The sequence below is a fragment of the Arvicanthis niloticus genome, chromosome X (genome assembly GCF_011762505.2).
Source record: "Arvicanthis niloticus isolate mArvNil1 chromosome X, mArvNil1.pat.X, whole genome shotgun sequence".
Taxonomy (NCBI): Eukaryota; Metazoa; Chordata; class Mammalia; order Rodentia; family Muridae; genus Arvicanthis; species Arvicanthis niloticus.
The window spans coordinates 2,778,080-2,798,816 of NC_047679.1; the positions used below are offsets into that span (position 1 = coordinate 2,778,080).

The following is a 20,737-nucleotide window of genomic DNA, read 5'->3' on the forward strand; positions in this document are numbered from 1 at the left end:
AAAGAAAGTAAGGTAAACACACAAAGAAGGCTTGTCTTCCTTCCCATACAATGACAGGAAACAGATTCCTTCAGAAATACCTGTTTTCTTTTTTGGACAGAAGAAATCCCCTGAAAACTCACTGTTAATCTGTCTTCTTGTAACTTCCATGCATATAAATTATTTCTATTCATTTCCCCTAAAACCTTCCTCCTAAATTGCTGCATCTCTAGTCTAATAATCCACAGCTTTCTTTCATATGTGCCCATTGACCTCATATTGAAGTATATTATTGCTATCTTAACTAAAAACTCCTCTCGATAGATTTTCATTTACAAGAACAGAACACTTCACTTATCCCACAAAATTGATCTTAAATTAAATCTATTACTGTAGCCTATCAGCTTAATCCTGATTCAAAAAAATCATATTTATTTTTATCTTATATGCACACCATATGTGTGCTGTTGCCTGTAGAAACCAGACGGAGGTTTTTGATATGCCAGAATCTACATGGTTCTGAGCACTGAGAACTGAACCTAAGTTCTTTAGAAGAACAGCAAGTGCTGTTAACTGCTGAGCTATCTCTACAGCCCCTTGATTCTGACTCTTTCTCATACTACTATCTTATCAAGTACACATCATCTTCAGTTTTAATTAACAAAACTTTAGTTATGTACTATTGTTAATAAAGTCATTACACAGGACAGGGCCAAAGAAAATGCTTTATTTTTCTGTGAAAATGTATCTATTAGCTTTTAGACAAACATTCAGTTAGTCAATTATTATTAATTTTCTTTGGTTTTTCAGCCAAAATCTCTAGTGTTAAAATAAGAATCACTGTTGAGTTCATTCATGTATCCTATTTCTGAGATTTAAAAAAAATCAAATAGCCATGTCAAAGAAGAAAGTCAGTCAGAAATTATTTTATTAACAGAATTCTCAGTGGCTCCATAATATTGTCATCCCAGAAGCTTTTACATCTTATTTTAAGATATTTACCATGATCCAGGATGAGCCTATTAGTCACTAATTTCTCTAATCCACCGTTTGCTCCTTCTGGATATCAAAAACAGGTTTCTGAGTTGCTTCTGATCTCTGTATCCACTGCCTTTGGTTCAAAAAAACTGTCTGAAAAGGCTCTGTGGGCTTTTGTGCCAGGGAACTTGTTCAGAATAATACAAGCTTGTTTGGTGCGGCTGGCTTTGCATTCCTGCTCAACCTACTTTGTTCCGCCCTTTTTCAGATCAAAGTCTCATCATATGGCAAAGAAAACAGTCAAACTTTAAACAAAAGCAGAGAGTTCAATTTGTTGGCCACCAAAACTCTTCCCATGACCCTATTCAACAAGCCTTTGCTTTTTTTTAAAAATAAAACCTCTGTACAATGTCAATTATTGAAGTTGTTTGTTTTGAGATTGGCTTGTTTGTTTGTTTGTTTGTTTGTTTGATGGTTGGTGGGTTGGTTTGGTTAGGACAAGGTCTTGCTATGTATCTCAGGCTAGTCTTAAACTCATAATCTTCCTACTTTGCCGTAGGAAAACTTTGAGTGCTGGAATTTCAGGCATGCACCACCATGCATCACTACTATTCAGGGCAAATAGCTATTTTTAAAGACTTCTAATTAAAGTATAAATAACAAACACAAATACAAGAGTCTTAAGTATATTGGGTAAAATTTAATATGCGGGTTCACTCAGAGATACCACCCACAAGATACTGGATGTTTCTAGCCCCTAAGAAGGCTTTTTTGTGTCTCTTTCAAAAAAAAAAAAAAAAAAAAAAGCAAGTTCCTTCCTAGGATAACAAGCCATCCTGATTTCCTCAGAACTAGTTGATTTTTGGAATAAAAATGCAGTATCCCAGAAAACCTCACAATCCCAGCCAAACTGAAGCAGTAGCTCACCCTGTCTCCCCCTCAAAGTGCTCACTATCCTTGGCTGAGTCACCGTGGATGATTTTTTGCCCATTTTTGAACTCCATTTAAACGGAATAGTATAATATTAGAATACTAGAATATCATCAAGTCATGGTTTTATTCATGTAATTATAAGAATCAAAAATTTATTGTCTTTTCCTAGAAGTGCAATACTTTACTTTTAATGATACAGGTAATATATTCTGCTAATGATGAAGGTTTAAGTTATATTTAGTTAGGGCTATTGTGAATTGGAATTGATGCCAACATTTTTACATGTGCCTACAATTGAACACAAGCATGTTGTAGTGAATTTTCTGGGTCTTAAAATTACGTATGGACAAAGTCTCAAAGGACTGCCAAACAGTTTTCCTATTCACAGTATGCAATATGTGCTTCTGCCTATATGCAATGGAAAAGAGATCACTGACTGCTGATTCCTATTTGCATCAACACCATTTTTAATTTGGAACTTCAGGTATTTTAGTGGGTGTCTAGCAGTCTTTCACATGGTCTCACTTGCATTTTTTGATGACGTATGATGTGAGGCCTTTTCTCCTGTATTTATTGGCTTCTTTGATCTTTGGAAAGGTACTTAAATGTGTCCATTTTGTACAGTTTTCTGTGTTTGTTATTGATTTTCAAAAGTTACATATTTATGTTCTGAATACAATTTCTTTATCAGGTATGTATATTCTAAATAACTTCTTATTGATCTCTTTATTTATGCATATGCCTGCCAGTATTCAGAAGATTCTTCCAACCAAATGATCCTCCTATACAACACCCTAAATCTCTATTCACTGTAAGATAGAAAGACAGACCAAGAAGTACACAGCCAGAGACTGGGAAGAGAAATCACACTATAACATTCAATGGCACACCCATAATGAACCTCTTAAAAGTTTTACACACAGAGACACAAACATACACACATTCCAATATAGTGCCACCACCTGAGGAACAAACATTCAAAACATGAGCCCACCGGGAACATTTTCAATTTAAACCACTCACGATATTAGAAATGAGTTAGAGGTTGTTCAGCATCTACAGAAGGATGTATAATGTAGGTTCTTTGTAATGCGTTGCCATTTTACACAACAGACTTGTAGTACCTATAGGGTAGTCTGGGCCCTAATCCTCCCATAGATACTGAGATGAAACTGTATACATTATAAAAATTCACTATATATATATATATATATATATATATATATATATATATATATATATTGTGGATACAGATCAATAATAGAGTGCTTGCTTAGCATGTGCAAAGCCCTGAGTTTTATACCCAGCACCATAAAACAATGAAACAAAACATTAGAAAGTTAAGAAGGCAAATGTCACATATAACAGAGGCAACAATTGTGAACATATTGAAGGTCTTCCTTCTACACTGTTTTCTAGCCATATTTAACATGGTTCCAGATGAATTCTGTGTGTAGTGTTTCTCTATGGGTTAACTGCATACCGCATACTGTTTTTCTTGCTGTTGAAGAGGTAAGCTGTAATCTCATCACGTTGATACGACACAGCTTAATTTACTACTGTTGAATGTTGTTATTGCTTTATTTGTTTCACTTTATCAAAATCACACTTTGAAGAACATATTGTACAAAGACTTTGTTTGCCTCTTCTTATGTCCTTGAGGCACATTTCCTTTTCAAAGCTTCCACATACTATTTTCTCTGAGCCAAGCACTCTTCATTCACAGTGATGATAGTTGGTGTTTAGCACCTGAGACATTCTTGTTCCTATTTTATAGGTGGGGAGTCTAAGATGTGTGGTTACTACTCAGCTAGTAAATTTTGGAACTTGGATTTGAACTCAGGGCTGTCTCCTGACTTTAGAAATGACAGCCTTAAACATTGCTTACTCTCTACCATATGGGTCCCAGGCATCAAACTCAGCAAGTGTTGAGCCATCTTGCCACTCCCTGCCCACTACAAGTTTTAAAGCATGTTCCTAGCATCTTTTTGTTTTAAAGTATGTATTTTCATAATTTTATTTCCTACTGTATTAAAAAATTTCATTGCCTTTAGACATGAAAATTCTCCAAGTCAACTTCAGGTCATCTTCACTTCAAGGATCTGGCTGATGACATAATTCTAGTCAATTCTAGTTACAAGTGATGTAACAATTTAATTACGGATTGTTGTTTACTATCCAGGAAAAATCTTGAATTTTCTGATTTTCCAAAGATCCTATTAAGTATGAGGTTATAACATTTTGATCTCATGTAAGTTTTTTTTCTTTCTTTTTTTATTGGAAATTTTATTTATTTACAATACAAATGTCATCCCCTTTCTCCATTTCCCCTCCCTAGAACCCCCTATCCTATACCCTGTTCCTAGCATCTTTATAAGCCATAATTTTTGCCTCTAAGATTATGTACATTAACTACAAAACAAAATCTGAACTCTTAAATATAACATTTAAATGACTAGTTTTTTTTTCTAAACTTGTTTTTCTTCGTCTTCTCCCTGCGTTACTCTATGTCCATATCTTCTAGGCCAGAGTTTATCTTTAGCTTCCATATCCTTGTTCAATTCTGACCCTTCAGCCTGAAATTCATTGATACTAGATAGCCACTTACCCAAATCCTACTCTGTCTTCAAGGCCATGTACCTATCACAACTTCTGTGAAGCCTATCCACCTTCTCCTATTGCTCTGCACATGATTTACCCCTCCTATAGCATTTGTCACATTCTTCACTTCAAGGATCTGGCTGATGACATAATTCTAGTCAATTCTAGTTACAAGTGATGTAACAATTTAATTACGGATTGTTGTTTACTGTCCAGGAAAAATCTTGAATTTTCTGATTTTCCAAAGATCCTATTAAGTATGAGGTTGTAACATTTTGACAAAAAGTTTTCAAAAACACAAAGTTTTCCCATAGGAAACTTTGTGGCAGACATGTTACTCTGGTTCACAAAAGGACCAATAGGTTAGAGGTAGGGACCCTCTGTTGTTTTTCTTTATGGCCAACCTACTTTATATAAGACAAATGAATTTTGGCAAAGTTGTTGAATGAATGACTAGTTGCACCCTCAGCGGAAGCTTTTGCAATTTTCTTAACACATGTGCATGATCGGTCAATTTGGGTTGGAAGAAGAGTTTTCTAATTCTTTCTGATTATATTTAAAATGCAATGGCTGGAATTTAGCTGAGAGACAATCACAGTGATTTGGGACTGCTAACACTTCCTTCTGTGGGTTGAGGGAAAGGAGAGTTTAGCTGAGCCTGTTTCCTGGCTCTATGACTTCTCTTGCCATTGCTTTTGGAGCTGCTATCTCATGCCCAGGAAGCTGCTTGCTTTTTTCTGCCCACAATCCTTCCTTTTACCACAGAAAGACATAGTAGATGGTACCCTATGAAGCTGCCCTGAGTACACTACAAAAGGGAACATAGGGTTAAGATAGAAAATGAAAAAGAAGATACAATGGCTGGGGCTATAGCTCAGAAATAGAACACTTGCTTAGCAGGTGCAAGGCCCCACGTTCCAACAGGCAACGTAGCAACAGGAAAAGTCCCATAATTCTACCTCTCTGTTTGAACCCTGCCTGATACACATGGTACAATCTCACCAGAGAGGCTTGGGAAGAGGGTAGAGATCAAACCTAGCAGCTCCTTTCCTGGGCCAGCAAGAGTACTTTTTGGCAGTCAGAATTCTCAGAGCCTACTGGAACAGCTTAGCTTCCCTTTAAAAAAAAAAAATTAGAAAAAGAAGTAGAAAATAGAACCAGTAGTCCAAAGAAAGAAGTGGCCCAGTGGAAAATTGCAACCCACCTTAGCATACTTGAATCAAAATGACAGACCATTAAATAGTGTGTTTTGCTCTGCATCAGCTGCCCTGACTGCCCCAGCTGTCAGCTGCTTTGCCTGACACAGTGACGATGGCATCTGACAGTGAAAATCTTTGACAAACCCCCAAACACTTCATTGGCAAATCCCCAGAGACCCTGGGATAGAGGAAGATGCAGGATTGGAGGTGGAAGAAAAGAGAGAAAGGTTCCCAGTAGGAGAAAAAAAAAAACAGGTCAGACTTCTATCTGCCAGGTAGTTCAAATTGCTGGCAACTCTGTGAACACTACCAAGTGAGATTTTGGATGTCAACCATTTGCCAACAAGAGACATAAAAACAATAAAAGAGAAGAAGCCTGACTAGGGCTATGGTGATAGATACTAAGCATGGCAGTGTAGGATGCTAAGCTTAGGTGGTCCTCTACTTCAACATGACAAGGCAAGTCTGTTAAACAATTCATGTGCTGGTGCTGGTGCTGGTGCTGGTGCTGGTGCTGGTGCTGGTGCTGGTGCTGGTGCTGGTGATTTTGAATGTGATCTCATTCTGCAGCCCATGCTGATCTAGAACTTGGTCTTTCTACTTTATTCTCCCCCATGCTGGGATCAGAGGAGTGTGATACCACCTTTAGCTTTTCCTTTATATCTTAATCAGGGTGATAAGGATTAGGTTAGTTACAAGGATCAAAAAGTAGGCTCAGACCATTTAAAGTCAAAAAGGGAGTTAGCATTATCTTTGGCCTTGATTGTTAATATGACTAGATTTGGAATCACCTAAGTGACACACATCTGGTAACTACTGTAAGGGTATTTCCAGAAAAGTTCAATGGACGAGGGAAGATCCTGAAAGTGGTAGCATCATTCCATGATCTGGAGACCTGGACTAAAGAAAAAAGAAAGAAGGAGGGGAGGGGAAGGAGGGAGGGGAGGGGGAGGGGAAGGGGAGGGGGAGAAGGAGAAGGAGAAGAAGAAGGAGAAGGTGGTGGTGGTGGTGGTGGTGGTGGTGGTGGTGGTGGTGGTGGTGGTGGTGGTGAGCTGAGTACCAGAATTCATCTCTCTCTGTTTCCTGACTGCAGATGCAACATAGCCATCTGCTTCATGATCCTGCTGCTATGCCTTCACTGCTATGGTGAACTATACCTTCAAGCTATCAGGCAGGCAAGTCCACTGGCCCCAAGGAAGGAAACCAGGGAAGTCATCATGGGGGGAGAGACAGAGCAGTAAGAGAAAGAAAGCGCACACACAAAAATAAGGGAAAAAAGGGGGGAGCAGAGAGACCAAAATGTGTGGATTAGAAAAGAGATTCTGGGGGAAGGGCAGCCCAGTCCCTGGGCTGGGAAGTTCAGGATAGAGGGATACTTGGAGAACATGGCGGTCAGGTCTGCTTTGGTATGTAAAATATGCACCTCAGCCCCTTGTCACTGGATCTCAAACCAAACAGTCCTGATCACAAGGCACCAAACAACGAAGAGATATTGATTATGAGCATATAACCCAAGACCTATGAAGCACAGGCAGCAAGAGAAAAGAAAAGGAGTGCTTCAAGGGTCAGAAAGCCACTTGGAGAAAGTGTGACCTGAAGAGAAAGAATGAGGTAGAAAAAAAAGTCATGGCTCTTCTGCAGGCAACGTAAAGGGAAAATAAGGTGTGGTTTTGGGAAGTTGACCTATTGCCAATTGCAAATATTGTGATTGATGACCAGGCTGAAGCTAGGAGCAGGTAGCTAATATTACTAAATGCTTGTTCTGTGCTGGGTAAATGTTGCTGTGTTAATTTTTATAATTTCAGGGGAACAGATTACTGCATACATAGCTGAGTTCTAGTCGCAGGGATGCCTGTTCAGAAGACCTTAGCAGGTTCTGAGAATTTGTAGATAGAAAGAAAAGTAGCTTGAAGACTGTGGGAACTTTCCATAAGGAGGCCTAAATATGGTATGCAGGAGGGACAGGAAAGGACTCACAGAAGGGTTAGAGAGGCTTCCTGGAAGAAGTAGGTCAGGCTGCACCCAACTGATGGAGCCATAGGCCACACGATGCCTGGGAGAATTTGTTCTGAAGAAATAAGGGCACAGGAGATCAAGTTTCTGCATTTGACATCTGTATTGCCTGACAGTACTAGAGACAGAAGGCCTAACAAGAAGACTGAAGGTTCAATACAAAGAAATATGTTGTGGCACTCAGACAAGCCTGGGTTAGAATCCTGGCTCCATCATCATATGCAAAATTTTCAATGAGTCTTTCACCTCCTTGGCAAAGAAATCCCCACTGTGAGTTACCACCGAGGAACTGTCTCAACTACCATACAGCTTAGCCTAGATCCCCGAAGCCCATGGTCTGTCTTTTCTTATCATATCTTTTCTTTCTTTCTTTCTTTCTTTCTTTCTTTCTTTCTTTCTTTCTTTCTTTCTTTCTCTTTCTTTCTTTCTTTCTTTCTCTTCTTTCTTTCTTTCTTTCTTTCTTTCTCTCTCTCTCTCTGTCTGTCTGTCTGTCTGCCTGCCTGCCTGCCTGTCTGTCTGTCTGTCTGTCTTTTTCTATTTTTCAAGACAGTTTCTCTGTGTATCCCTGGCTTTCCTGGAATTTTCTCTGTAGACCAGACTGGCCTCAAACTCAGGGATCCACTTCCCTCTACCTCCCAAGTTCTAGGCTTGTACCACCATGTCCAGCTCCAGAAGCCATACTTTTTTTAAACCAAAGTACCAGTAGCAGGTGTAAGATACCTCCCTATGAGTTTTTAGCCAACTAGCTAGTCCCTAGAGCATCCCAAATCAATAGAGGCTGCACTGTTGCACTTGGTTGCCCACTAGACCTAGACCATAAGACCCAATTACTGAAGACAACACATTCTGGATACAGAATACAGAGAAACCAAGCTGGAACTGACATAGAAGATTCCTCCTTTTTAGCTAACATTCATAGCACTGGAAGATGCAGTGTAGGCTATTGGGTTATAATCATCATCAACAATCATACCTGACTATGGACCCTGTATGCTAAAATGCTGTACTGCCTATCAAGATATGCCCAGTGGTGAAATATTGGCATAGATGCTCTGGGACTAGCAAACCACTTTCTGACTAGCTGAGGCTCATTTTGTAGGAAGAAATACATGTCTGACACTGTAGACTTGGCCAAAAGTCTATGACTTAGAGTGGTCATGGCCCTACGGTATAATCTACTACTGATATATTGTGCTAAGTGGAAATGTAGTTAAACTGCCTCGTAAATATTTATATTTATACCCACAGACTCGTGCAGCTCTCAGTTCTTGTCAGAGAAGCCTCTTTTGGGATAGGTGATGGCCAAAGCACAGACCCATAACTGGCCAAAGTTCTGAGAATAACTGACTGCTAAGTACTTGGATAAAAAATGGACACTCTCCCTTTAAAATGCAGGGAACACTGAGGGAGAGGGAGGGGAGGGAGATGTGAGAACTAATGGGGAGGAGTACAGTAGGACACACTCTTATGGATATGCCACAGCCATGTAATTATGAACACACAGCAGCTGTGACTGTCCACATGGGCAGGAGGAAAAAAAAAGGAAGGACACAAGAGTAGCAGGAAGACTTATTGAAAAGAAGATGTCAACAGAAGTAGAGGGATGAGAGAGGGCAGTGGAGGAGGTGAATAATCACAACGCATTGTATACAAGTATGATATTGATTTTTTTTTAATTAATCAAGTTTTTGAAATCATCCATGTGGTTACTTCAAAACCATCACTAGACTAGCAGATAGTTGTAGATGGAAATTGACACATGAAAACACTTCCTGTTGTGTGGGCAAATTCAGAGGAAAGAGATAGCCCAAATAATAAGAAATAGCCTTTATTAAAAGGACAAAATTAGCCGGGTGGTGGTGGCATACATCTTTAATCCCAGCACTCAAGATGCAGAAGGCAGGTGAATCTCTGTGAGTTTGAGGCCAACCTAGTCTACAGAGCGAGTTCCAAGACAGCCAGGAATGTTGCATAGAGTAACCTTATCTTAGCCCCACCCCCAAAAGAACAAAATTAGAGTACGCATAAAACTGTCAGTTGTTTTCTTTTTTTAAGATTTTATTTATTTTATGTATATGTGTTCATTGTAGCTGTTTTCAGACACACCAGAAGAGGGCATCTGATTCCACTGCAAGATGGTTGTAAGCCACCATGTGGTTGCTGGGAATTGAACTCAGGACCTCTGGAAGAGCAGTCAGTGCTCTTAACCGCTGAGCCATTTCTCTAGCCCTGTCAGTTGTTTTCTTAATAAAACAAAACAAGAGTTCCCTGCTTTGGATAAAGAAAATTTTAACTATCCTTACCAATTGAGACAATTAAATTGTCATTGTCTTAATGAGAGCCCATTGATTAACTGTGATGCATAATTAACCTCAGCTCTGTTTTACAAGCATACTTAACAGTAAAATCATATCAGAGGTGTTCAAGTGTATAACTGGAAACAGGTTTATTAGAATGTAAGGTTTTTTCCTCCCCCTGGAGCTAAGAGAGCTTGAGAACAGCTAAGTTCACCCAGAGTAAAATGTCATTTGTTGGGCATTTTATTCAACATTCTACATGCAGCTGTTGGAGGTGACCTTACTGAGAAAAGCCAACTTTCAATCTTAAGGTAAAAAGCCAACTTCTGCTCTTTTTCTTTCTAAAAATAGGATTTTCTTTCTAAGAACAACTAATGGTCTTTTCTTTCATAGAATTTATATTTCCATCAGAGCAAATATTCAGATGTGTTCAGCATTGATAAATCTTCACCTTTTGACCAATATTTGCTTTTGGAAACATCAAAAGTCACTCAGAACATCTTAGATGATTAATATATAAATTAGCTTTAACATAATATGATGGGGGGGGGCAACCTTGGATGCTGAATGCTTTAAAAGAATTTTTTTTAAGTTTATTCCTGTGATGTAAGAGAGATGACACCACTTTCCTCCTGAGGTAAAGGTTAAGATTAAATGGGTTCAGGACTCCCTATTCTAACCCACTGCCTTTCCTTGAGTGCCTCAGTAAAGCCACATTTCCCAGTGACTTGGCTTCCCTCGGACAAGGAACAAAGAAAGGCTCAGTGAAGCCACTTTCTAGATAAGGAATTTGTGATGATGTCATCTTAGTCTGTTTTCTATTGCAATGCATGAACAGCACAGGCCAATTTCTGAAGAATAGCTATTTGTTTCACTAAGGGCTTTTGAGGCTGGGAAGTCCAAGAATTTGATACTAGTAGCATCTGGCGTGGGCTTTCATGCTGTATCATGAGCTGACAGAGGCATCACATGATGTGACAGAGCCAGTGTGCTAGCTTAGGTCTCTTTTCTTCTTTTTTTTTTCTCTTAAGATTTATTTATTTTATGTATATGAGTACACTTTTTCTGTCTTCAGACACACCAGAAGAAAGCATCATCGGTTCCCATTACGGAAGGTTGTGAGCCACCATGTGGTTGCTGGGGATAGAACTCAGGACCTCTGGAAGAGTAGTTAGTGTTATTAACCACTGATCCCCTCTTTTCCGCTTCTTAAAAGTCCACTAATACCATTATTAGGATACCCTCCTAGCTTCATCCAATCCTAATTACCACCTAAAGATCCCACCTCCAAATACCATTAACATATGACTTTGGGAATTAAAGTTCCAATCATGAAATTTTGATGGACAAAGTCAAATCATAGCATCATCCCTGACTCAGAATTTAGCATGGCAGCTTATAGGCCTGAGCTCTGGAAAGCAGTAATTGTAGGGTTTGTGGTGGTGGTGGTGGTGGTGGTGGTGGTGGTGGTGGTGGTCTTCATCGTCGCCGTCGTCATCATCATCATTTTTCTCTGAATTTTCTTCAAGTATCTGTTGCTTTCCTTATAGCTCTATCATATGCCCTCTTTCTCATATGGATCTGCAAATCTAAATCCTCAGGGGAAATCTTGATAATGAGTTAACTTTACCGACTGCCCCATTAGGAAGGGTCTTTACACTGGACACTCTGTATTCAACCAAGACAGTCTTATCCTACATCTGTAAAAAGGCAGCCATGGGAAAAGAGCTTGCTTTCAAAGCACATGGACAGCAGTATGACTGGGACTGTAAATTCTCTTTTGAAGCTATCCTTGCTGTATAGGGAGAAAAAGTAAGCTTCAAACTTTCAAAGAAGCAGAACTGGCCTCCATGTCTCCAATGCCCCCATTCCTCCATAGCTCATTATGCCTTCTCCTGCCCCAACCTACAGGAGTGTCCCATTCCCTGTGTGCCACCCAGGGGTTTCCACCCTCTTGCTCAGCACCGTCCTCAACCACCCATGGGTTTCTCCTCTACTACTCACCTGGGTTCCCATTTCAGTGTCTGTGTCACTTACAAAAATTCAGCAACACCTCTGCATCTTAAATCTCTCTTGTGTGTCTCCAGGGCCTACCCAGTCCCTTCCTGCGCTGCCCTTCGCAAAGACTCTTGGACCGTGTGGTTCGACGCTATGCTGAAGTAGTCGATGCTGGCAGCATCTTCATGGACCACTTCACTGACCGTGACAAGCTGCGTCTCCTCTACACATTGGCTGTCAATACACACCCCATCATCCTGCAGGTACTCAGTGACACTCCCTCACACAAGCTTCCCCTCCCAGGTTGTGTTACCACACCTAGGTTGATTTTTCTCCCCTTCCTGCTGCATGTCTTGGGGCCACAAGTCTGTGCCAGTACATTTGCAACATCAGGTAAATGTTTGACAGCCTTGGCAGCTATTGAGGAAAGAGGTATGGGCATGCAGGGCTGAGGGTGGGGGTAGTAGGGAACAGCAGCCAACTTTACAAGTTGAGGCAGCCAAGAAGGGTTTTGTGGAGGAAGGTAAATTTAATCTCTGCCACTAAGAAAAGTAAGATTTAAGCAAACTCAAGGGCTGGTGAAACAGCCACCCACAAATACTCCCTGATACTATGTTTGGAAAGGAGAAAAAAAACTGGAAGTGACATAATTGAAGAGTGGTCAAATAAATATGGATATATTGGGGCCTGGGGACATGCCTAGTCAAAGAGACAGAGACATGTGCCATGTTAAGAGACATCCAGAGAACCTGTGGGGCTAAATCCCTCTGACACCTAAGTCACAGAGTGGACGGAAAGGATGTCAGAGGTCGAAGGGGAAGAAAAGAGATGGGGGAAAAAAGAGTAAAGGGGAGAGGAGTGGGTTGGAGAGGAGGAAGAGGGAAGGAGAGTAGTAGGAGGAAGAGAAGGAACAAGGAAGGGAGAGAGGGAGGGAGGTGAGAAAAAGAGGAGAGAAACCAGGGCATGGGGGAACAGGCTTTATGAGACCATCTTTTAAAATACTAAATATAAAGATGCAAGTAGAGAAGAAAGGAACCACAACAAAGACAGTTCCTGAAGATTAGCCAAAGAGCTAGTGCTGCTTATTGGAGTCTTGCTGCTTGCCAGGTGTTGTGCTAAAGGTTTGCCCTCACTGTCAGTGCTCACGATACCCCCCCCCCCCCCAGAATGTTAGCATTATCCCCATCGAGACTCAGAAAGAGAAAGTTTCCACCATGAAGCCTAATCCCAAAGGTGTCTTAGACATTAGACACAACAAGCTGTACTCTTTCCCCTAAAACCTGCCCAGTATCTTTGACCCTGAATGTGCTAATGGCAGAGAAGGAGCTGCCACTCGCCCTGCAGGCTCAGGGGTCTTCTTGGAGGTCTTTTTCTCACAATTCTAACTTTTGTTGGCACCTTAGTTACTGAAGGCCTGGCTCCTGATAGACCTGGCCTGGGACCATGGGGCTGAGATACTCCACTCAACCCTGGGATTTACCCTGAGAGAGTGTGAGATTGGACCCAGGAGTGGCTTCACACATTTAGACAAGGTTAATAGGTGTAGGATATCTCTGTGAGACACATAGTATGTAAGGTGCCCCAGTTAGGTGAAGTTCAAAGCACAAAGAGCATGACTTCTTTGTAATGTGACTTAAAAGGGTAAAGTTACCAGAAAATTGTCGAGGGGCTGGAGGAGCTTTGTCGTCTATTTTTTGTTTTCTTTTCTGTAGTGCTGGGGATGGGACCTAGGGTCTTGTGTGTGCCAGATAAGCAGTCTGCTACAAAGATGCATGACATAGACTTACTTTGTTTTCTTAAGAAGGTAATCAAAGGATAAAGTGGTATTTATAGTTTTTGTCATCAGTTTGTTGCAGCTTCATAAAAAAAATGATCACCAGTTGATATTCTAACATGGACATGAACTATTTCTACACAGTCCTACCCTGAGATGAAGAGCTACAGGTAGTCAGTAGAAAAATCATTCTCTTCCAGAACAAACTCTCCCAGAGATTGCCCAATTCCAAATGCTCAGCTCTGGTCACATACACATATGAATAACACTACATGGACTCAGTAGAATGTATACACATGTGTGAAGATATATCCATATAAACATATGTATCTGTGTGTAACAATAATGAAGAATAGATCATGAACTTTGGAGAAAAAAAAAGGGGATACAGGAGGAATTAGAGGAAGAAGGGAGAGCCGGGTGGTGGTGGCGCACGCCTTTAATCCCAGCACTTGGGAGGCAGAGGCAGGCGGATTTCTGAGTTCCAGGCCAGCCTGGTCTACAAAGTGAGTTCCAGGACAGCCAGGACTACACAGAGAAACCCTGTCTCAAAAAAAAAAAAAAAAAAAAAGAGGAAGAAGGGAGGGTTGGAAGTGATGGAAATGCAGTGCTCATGTATGGAGTGCTAAAAAAACTATTTTGAAAAATGGTCAAGAAAAACCCATCTAGAATTCCCTCCCTACTTTCTGTCTCCCAAATCCATAACCTGAGAACTCTTACAAGGAGATGGGCTGAACCACACACTCCCCCAAATAAGTATTTGTGTATCTGGAAGCTTCCCTCCAGTTGAGAAGAATCTTTGAGTATGTAGTTACTAGAGCCAGGCAGATTTGCTCAGCCTAGCAGTGGGGACAGCCAAGGAAGAGCCACGTGCGTGATTGTTGTCCTATCCCAAAACCAGGTACTTGTATTCTTCTATTTATTCATGAGCTCTGTTGAGCAAGCTGGCCTCAACCCTCCTACCTCAGCCTCCTGAAAAGCTAGAACTATATACATACATGATACCCTGTTTGCAATAATGTTTTAGTATTAGTATTAGTATTAGTATTAGTATTAGTATTAGTCTTGCAGCTACCCTGAAGTTAATCTTTTCTTATTTTTCCCATGACTTCTAAGCAATGATATATTGAAAATTGTAGACTAGTCATATTTTTTAAATGACACAACTTAAAAGAAACATATTCCCTGAATCCTGGATACCAATGAAAATTACTGAAAGTTGGTTAGCATTCTCTGGTCCCACTTGGAGAGAGCTGTGAAATCTGATCCACAGCACAGATGAGAACAGCCTCCTCCCTGAATTTTTCCTTCCATTAGTAATGCACTACAAAAGTGGGGGAAGGACAGGAGCCTTACCACATGGCAAAAGGTATAAAAAGACAAAGAAATGTTTTGCCAGCATGTTTTGAGATCCAGGCTGGCAGTAAGACTTACTTATGTGGGCTGCGGGCAAAAGGTAGAAAGAAGCAAGCTGCCTGTGTGAGATTTCTCTCTGTGTCTAATGCCTGCTCCCTCTGGCTTGGCAGATCTTTCCCGGAGCAGAGGGCTGGCCGATGCCCAAGTACCTGGGCTCCTGTGGTAGATTCCTGGTTAGTACCAGCACCAGACCGCTGCAAGAATTTTATGATGCCCCTCCAGAGCAAGCTGCTGACCTTGCCTACCAACTCCTTGGGGTCTTGGAGTCCCTGAGGAGCAATGATTTGAACTATTTCTTCTACTTCACCCATGTTGATGCAGGCATGTTTGGCATCTTTGACAATGGGCATCTGTTCATCCGGGATGCCAGTGCACTAGGCATCATCGACAAGCAGGAAGGTACTCAGCATGGGATCGGCTGAGAAGCTGTCAAGGGGGATTTCAGGGTGACCAAAGCTAAAGAGGGGTGACCTGGGGTCATACTCCTGGGCCTTTGCACTCTGTGTGTCACTAATTCAAGTTTGGGGGATGTTATCAGTCATAAAACAATGTCTCCTCTCCCCCATTTGAATTTCTGTTTCATCTTCATTTCCAAAGGGAAAGTGAGCTTGGCCTTGCCTGTAAGAAATATTGTCCATTGACGTGTGAACCCCGATGAGCCCTCAAAGGACAGTTTTGTACCTCAGTCATACACAAGTCACAGGTCTCTCTCCCACTGGAGCTTTCCTCCTTAGATGTTCTTAGCCTTAATCTAAGACATAATTACCAGCCTGATGTACTTTGCAATCAGTGCTGATACTGACTCTGTAAAGTTTGAAAATAACAAAAACAAAGAACTGGATGAGCTGTGTGAGCAAGCTGTGTCTCTCAGCGTTGACAAAGGATCGGCCAGTGTTCTAGAGCCCCGTAAGCCTCAGTTTCTCAAGGTGACCAAATTTGCTGAGCACAATAATAGAACAAGAAACTTTTCCCATTTATGACTTTTTTTTTTACAAAGTGCAAAGATAGAGAAAACAAATCCTTTTTCTCTCTTCCTGATTTACCTTTATTTCCAAGAATCAAATTAGAAGAAAGGGTGATCTGATAGTTTCTATTTCTCTTCTAGGCAGCCAAGCAACTGCCAGGACTGGAGAAAATGAAGACATTTTTAGCTGCCTGGTTTCTGGCTGCCAGGTCCAGCTGTCCTCCTGTGACACTGTCCCTGAGAAGCAAAGCCTTGTGCTGGTGTGTCAGCAGTTGCTGCCTCAACTTCTCCAGGGAAAGTTTCCCTCCCCTGTGCAAAAGGAGATAGACTCCACCCTCAGCCTGTGTAGCAAGGATGCCAGCACAGACCTAGAAGTTTTGGGGGCCACCAGTCAGCTGAAGGACATCTTGAGATCTCTGAGAACCTGTGATCCTAGATTTGCCTACCGCTACCCAGACTGCAAGTATAATGACAGATTCTGAGTGGCTGAAGGGACAATCTACAAGCGCTTCCATGGCCCTGATGAATGACTGCCAAATTGTAAGAAGCAATTGCATTTTGAATATTTAAGTACATTGATTTCCTAAGAAACACAGAAAACTAGAGGGAGAAACTCTTGACACTGTTTGATTGATGTCACTGGCTAGGACACCATGGCGGAGTCAGGAGGTGGGCACAGGTGTGAACCCTCAATATCTTTGAACCTCCATTTTCTATATGTTTTACCAGATTTTCACAAGTTTAAAGAAAACAGAGGTGTAAGGGCCCAGGAACACAGTTGTGACCCACAAAGCATGTTCCAGAAGCACACACAGATAGGGTAAGTGAGAAAGTCCCATGTGTTGGGAGGCTGGTGTAGGTAGAAGGCAAAGGGAAGGCAGGGCTTTGGGCCATTGGGACTCAAGTCCCCCATTCCTACTCTTCTGCATCTGTGAGGAGAAGAAATTATAAGCCAAAAAGATGTCCTCACCCACCAGCTCCTGAACTCTCTGGGCAGCTGGGACTCCTTATGCATGTGCAGAAGTCACCTCAGGGTGTGGAAAAGAGCCAAGGGTAAGAAGAGAAGGGGGACAACTGGGGCCATTATACTTACTTAGGTCCTCTAAAAGCAAGGGTCAAAACCCAATTACCTGAGATTTCTTAGAGGATATGTATACAGGGAAGGCAGATGGAGGGAAACAGGCAAAGACTGAAAGGCCAACTCATGCTACAGTCTGACCATCAGCAAAAGGTAGGCAATGCAGGAAAGACTGTCTGGGCATCTACAAAACCAAGACTGAGTCATACACCAAAGGAGCCCCATATCCCCCATGAATAGATCCAATTTAGTATCCAGCTGTGCTCAGGGCTAGCCAGAATAGGCTGTGGCAAGTGTGACTGCAGCTAAGTTGCAAAAACATATTTCAGAGCACAGCAGCCTGTGGGGCATTGAACAGGTTCCATTGCTCACTGTAGCTGCAGCCTGGGACCAGGGCCTGCTCTCTTTGCACCACTCGAGGAGACCTAGAACTCTCATCCAAATGTGGCCTTACAAGTTGTTATAAAAACAACATTTGTTTTCAAAGTCAACCAACGGAATACATTTTACTCAACAACTATTTTGCCATACCTTTGAAGTATTTGATTACATGCCTTATAGGCCTCTGTGCATGATACTGTCTGCCCTCCATAACAATCATAAAGGTCTCTTAGACCTTTATCTAGCCTCCCTATGAGGCCTCTACTTGGGATTGTTTGATCTACCTCCTTTCTGCTACCTCTAAATCAGCACCTTGGCAGTCAGAATGCCTGACTAAACAAGCCTCATTGCATACAGAAGGAAACAGAGGTCCAGGGAGGCTGTGATTTGCTGGGATACTGCTGAAACCTTCCCTCCCTACCAGTCCATTCCCCAGTTCCCTTCCTCATCAGTCTCAGATTCTCGTTGTGGACTATTCAATTCTATTTTCATTCACATGTAAAGTTGAATCCCAAGTTGAATCTTGTGGTATACCAGGTGGCCTTTCGATGTTGCCTTTTGACAACTGCTCCAGACATTGTTCCATGGCAACCACAGCAGGGAGGATAACAGACCAAGCTGGTGCCATGCCTGAGAAGCTTTAAAACTGGTGTTCTCTGACTGGCTGTGGAGAATGAAGTCTGACCGAATCTCCTACCTGCGTTTTCATGATTTCCTCTTGCTAGAAGTACGTGGTTCCAGGCAGCCTTCTGACTAGAGAACCCCAGGAAGGGGCTGCAGCCTCAGACTCGCCAAAGATGCATGTGGACATAAGACCACCCCCAGGATTCTCCAGTGCTCATATCAGGATTATCCTCTGTCAGTAGAACCATTGCTTTTCCACTGAAGATTGTGAGTGACTTTGATCTAGGCTCCGCAGAGTTGAGAAATGGGACTTAACCCTCTTCTTACCTCTCTACCACATATATGTGTGGAAAACAAGAAGGAGGAAATGGGTCCTCTAGACCAGTGGTCTGAGACTGAAAAAATGACCCTTCAAAATCATGGAGCTACTAAATCTAGGAAGGAAATATAGCTCTAGACACCTACTGAATCAGAACAAAGAAATCTTATGTCCTCTTTGATGGAGTCCCAGAAGTGAGCAAAGAACAAAACCACCTGAATACCCCCAGGAGGTGAGTGGAAGATTTGTTTATAATATGAACTAAGGCAAACGCTATGGGTTTGTGCAGCTGTGTGTATATCTGCAGTTCAGGCCAAAGAAAGACAGATAGCCGTTTAGGCAGGGCCTAACACTTTGGATGGGGAAATGGTTCCCCATCTGGTGGGTTTTTGCAAGATCAAGAGGTTAAGAAGTCCCCTTTTTCACACATTTTGAAGGCAAAGCAGACATTTTCTTGCCATCATGACCAAAGATCACAGACCCCTCCGAGGTGCGCTCTCCAAGCCACATCCTCCTTACTCACTCTCTGCCATTTGTTGATTCTCTTCCTGTCCCCACCTGTGATAGACACAGAACAGAACTTCCAGGCCTCCCTCCACAAGGGACACCTCTTTCTCCAGTGCAGAAGTGTAGGTGGTAGGCAGAACTAACTGTCATCCCTTTGGGCTCTGCCTTGGTCACTCTGTGGCTTCATTTGTGGCAACACCCATCGTAAGGCATAACGATACCTAGTCTACTGGGCTTGTGATGAAATGTGTTGCCTCAACCATTTTGGCTCACTAAGGTACAACCTGGACGGGTAATTTTTGTTCCAAAACTCTACCTCCATCAGACCAAGACCCTGATGGGCCTGCGTCATAGTCTAACTGACCCTGACCCTCCTTTTTCTATGAATTCTTTTCATAGGTATTGACTAAATGAGCACCAGTGAGTGGCCAAAATGGTGGCTTCAAAAATCATGTTCACATCTTAATCCCCCAAAGCTGTGACAGTTGCCTATATAGGAAAAAATGTGGTTAAGGATCGTGGGACTTTCTAGGATTGTCTAGGTGGTCTTAAATGGAAGTCCATGTGTCCCCATAAGATGGAGGCAGAGGAACTTTTGAGAGAGAAGAACCAGTGATGTGAAGACAGAGGTCAGTCAAAACTGACACAATGCAACTATAAGCCAAGGAGCTCCAGCAGTCACCAGGAAGTGGCAAGGATGGAATCCTTCTGCCAGATTCTCCAGAGAAACTATGGCTCTCAAGATACCCTAATTTCAACCCAGTAAACCCTAAGAATTGTGAGAGAATACAATTCTAATGGGCTGCACCACCTTATTCTTAGTAATTTGTTTTAGCACTTGCAGGAATCCAATACACACACTAAAGTCTACTGAATATCATCGTCCAGAGAGCTCCACTGGCAACATTCACAAACAGTCTACTGTGAGCAAATGGAAAGTAATATTTAAGCTAAGGATGTCCTGCACTGGTAGCGCACTTGCCTAGCAAGCTGGGACCCTAGTTTTAGCCACCAATACATCCAAAGCAAAACTTGGCATGGGAAAGTATAAGATGGATCCTCATCCAGAGCTGAGGGCTTCCTTCCTCCAAAGCTCTAGACATCACTGAAGACCCTGCTCAGTGTTATGTCTATTCAGAGGCTTTCCTGATAGTCCAGCCACCAGAGATCACTTTCTGAACCTTGTCCCTGGCATTCTGGTCTACATGTTTGTGCCTCATTTGAGTTTGTTTTCAGGAAGATCTGTATCCTACTTGTCATCCAGCTCAGAGCTTCCTGAGTCAGGGGGGGGGTGAGGGGGTGGGGAGGTGGTAGTTTGATGTGTGTGTTTTTAATAACGGGGGGGGGGGGGGGGCTAGACACAAAGCAGAGGCTAAGAAATGCTCCCACTGAGAACAATGACTGCCTTCTTTAGCCCTTCCCTATGGCGTTCATGTGCTATCCTGGCTACCAATCAGAAAAAACCACTTCTCAATAGCCAAGAGACAAGTGGGTCAACATGCAAGAGACTTTACCCAGAATAAAACTATAATAAGTTATATTCTACTGCCTGAGATTTGAGTGGTGGCATTATTTTGCCAGTTTATATCAGCCATACCTTTTAACCGTAGGCTGGGCTATATGATTTGTGGGAAGCAAAGAAAAATGGGAATGTGAAATGGATCTATTCAGAAACA

At 42.0% G+C, this 20,737-nt stretch overlaps 1 protein-coding gene across 2 annotated transcripts in view; it reads left to right on the plus strand.

Moving 5' to 3' along the window:
• Dipk2b (divergent protein kinase domain 2B) overlaps window positions 1-20,345 on the plus strand; it is a 43,569-nt gene extending 23,224 nt beyond the window's left edge. The window contains exons 3-6 of one of the 2 annotated variants that reach the window (XR_013106071.1): window positions 12,088-12,261; window positions 15,299-15,587; window positions 16,294-18,786; window positions 19,461-20,345. Coding sequence is in view for 1 of the 2 variants with exons in the window: in XM_034485737.2 (XP_034341628.1) it covers window positions 12,088-12,261; window positions 15,299-15,587; window positions 16,294-16,634 (804 nt within the window). In the remaining variant the exon portion in view is untranslated. Of the gene's footprint in view, window positions 1-12,087; window positions 12,262-15,298; window positions 15,588-16,293 lie in introns of both variants that reach the window. The other variant, XM_034485737.2, reaches the window with a different exon arrangement.
• The last annotated feature ends 392 nt before the right edge of the window (window positions 20,346-20,737 follow it).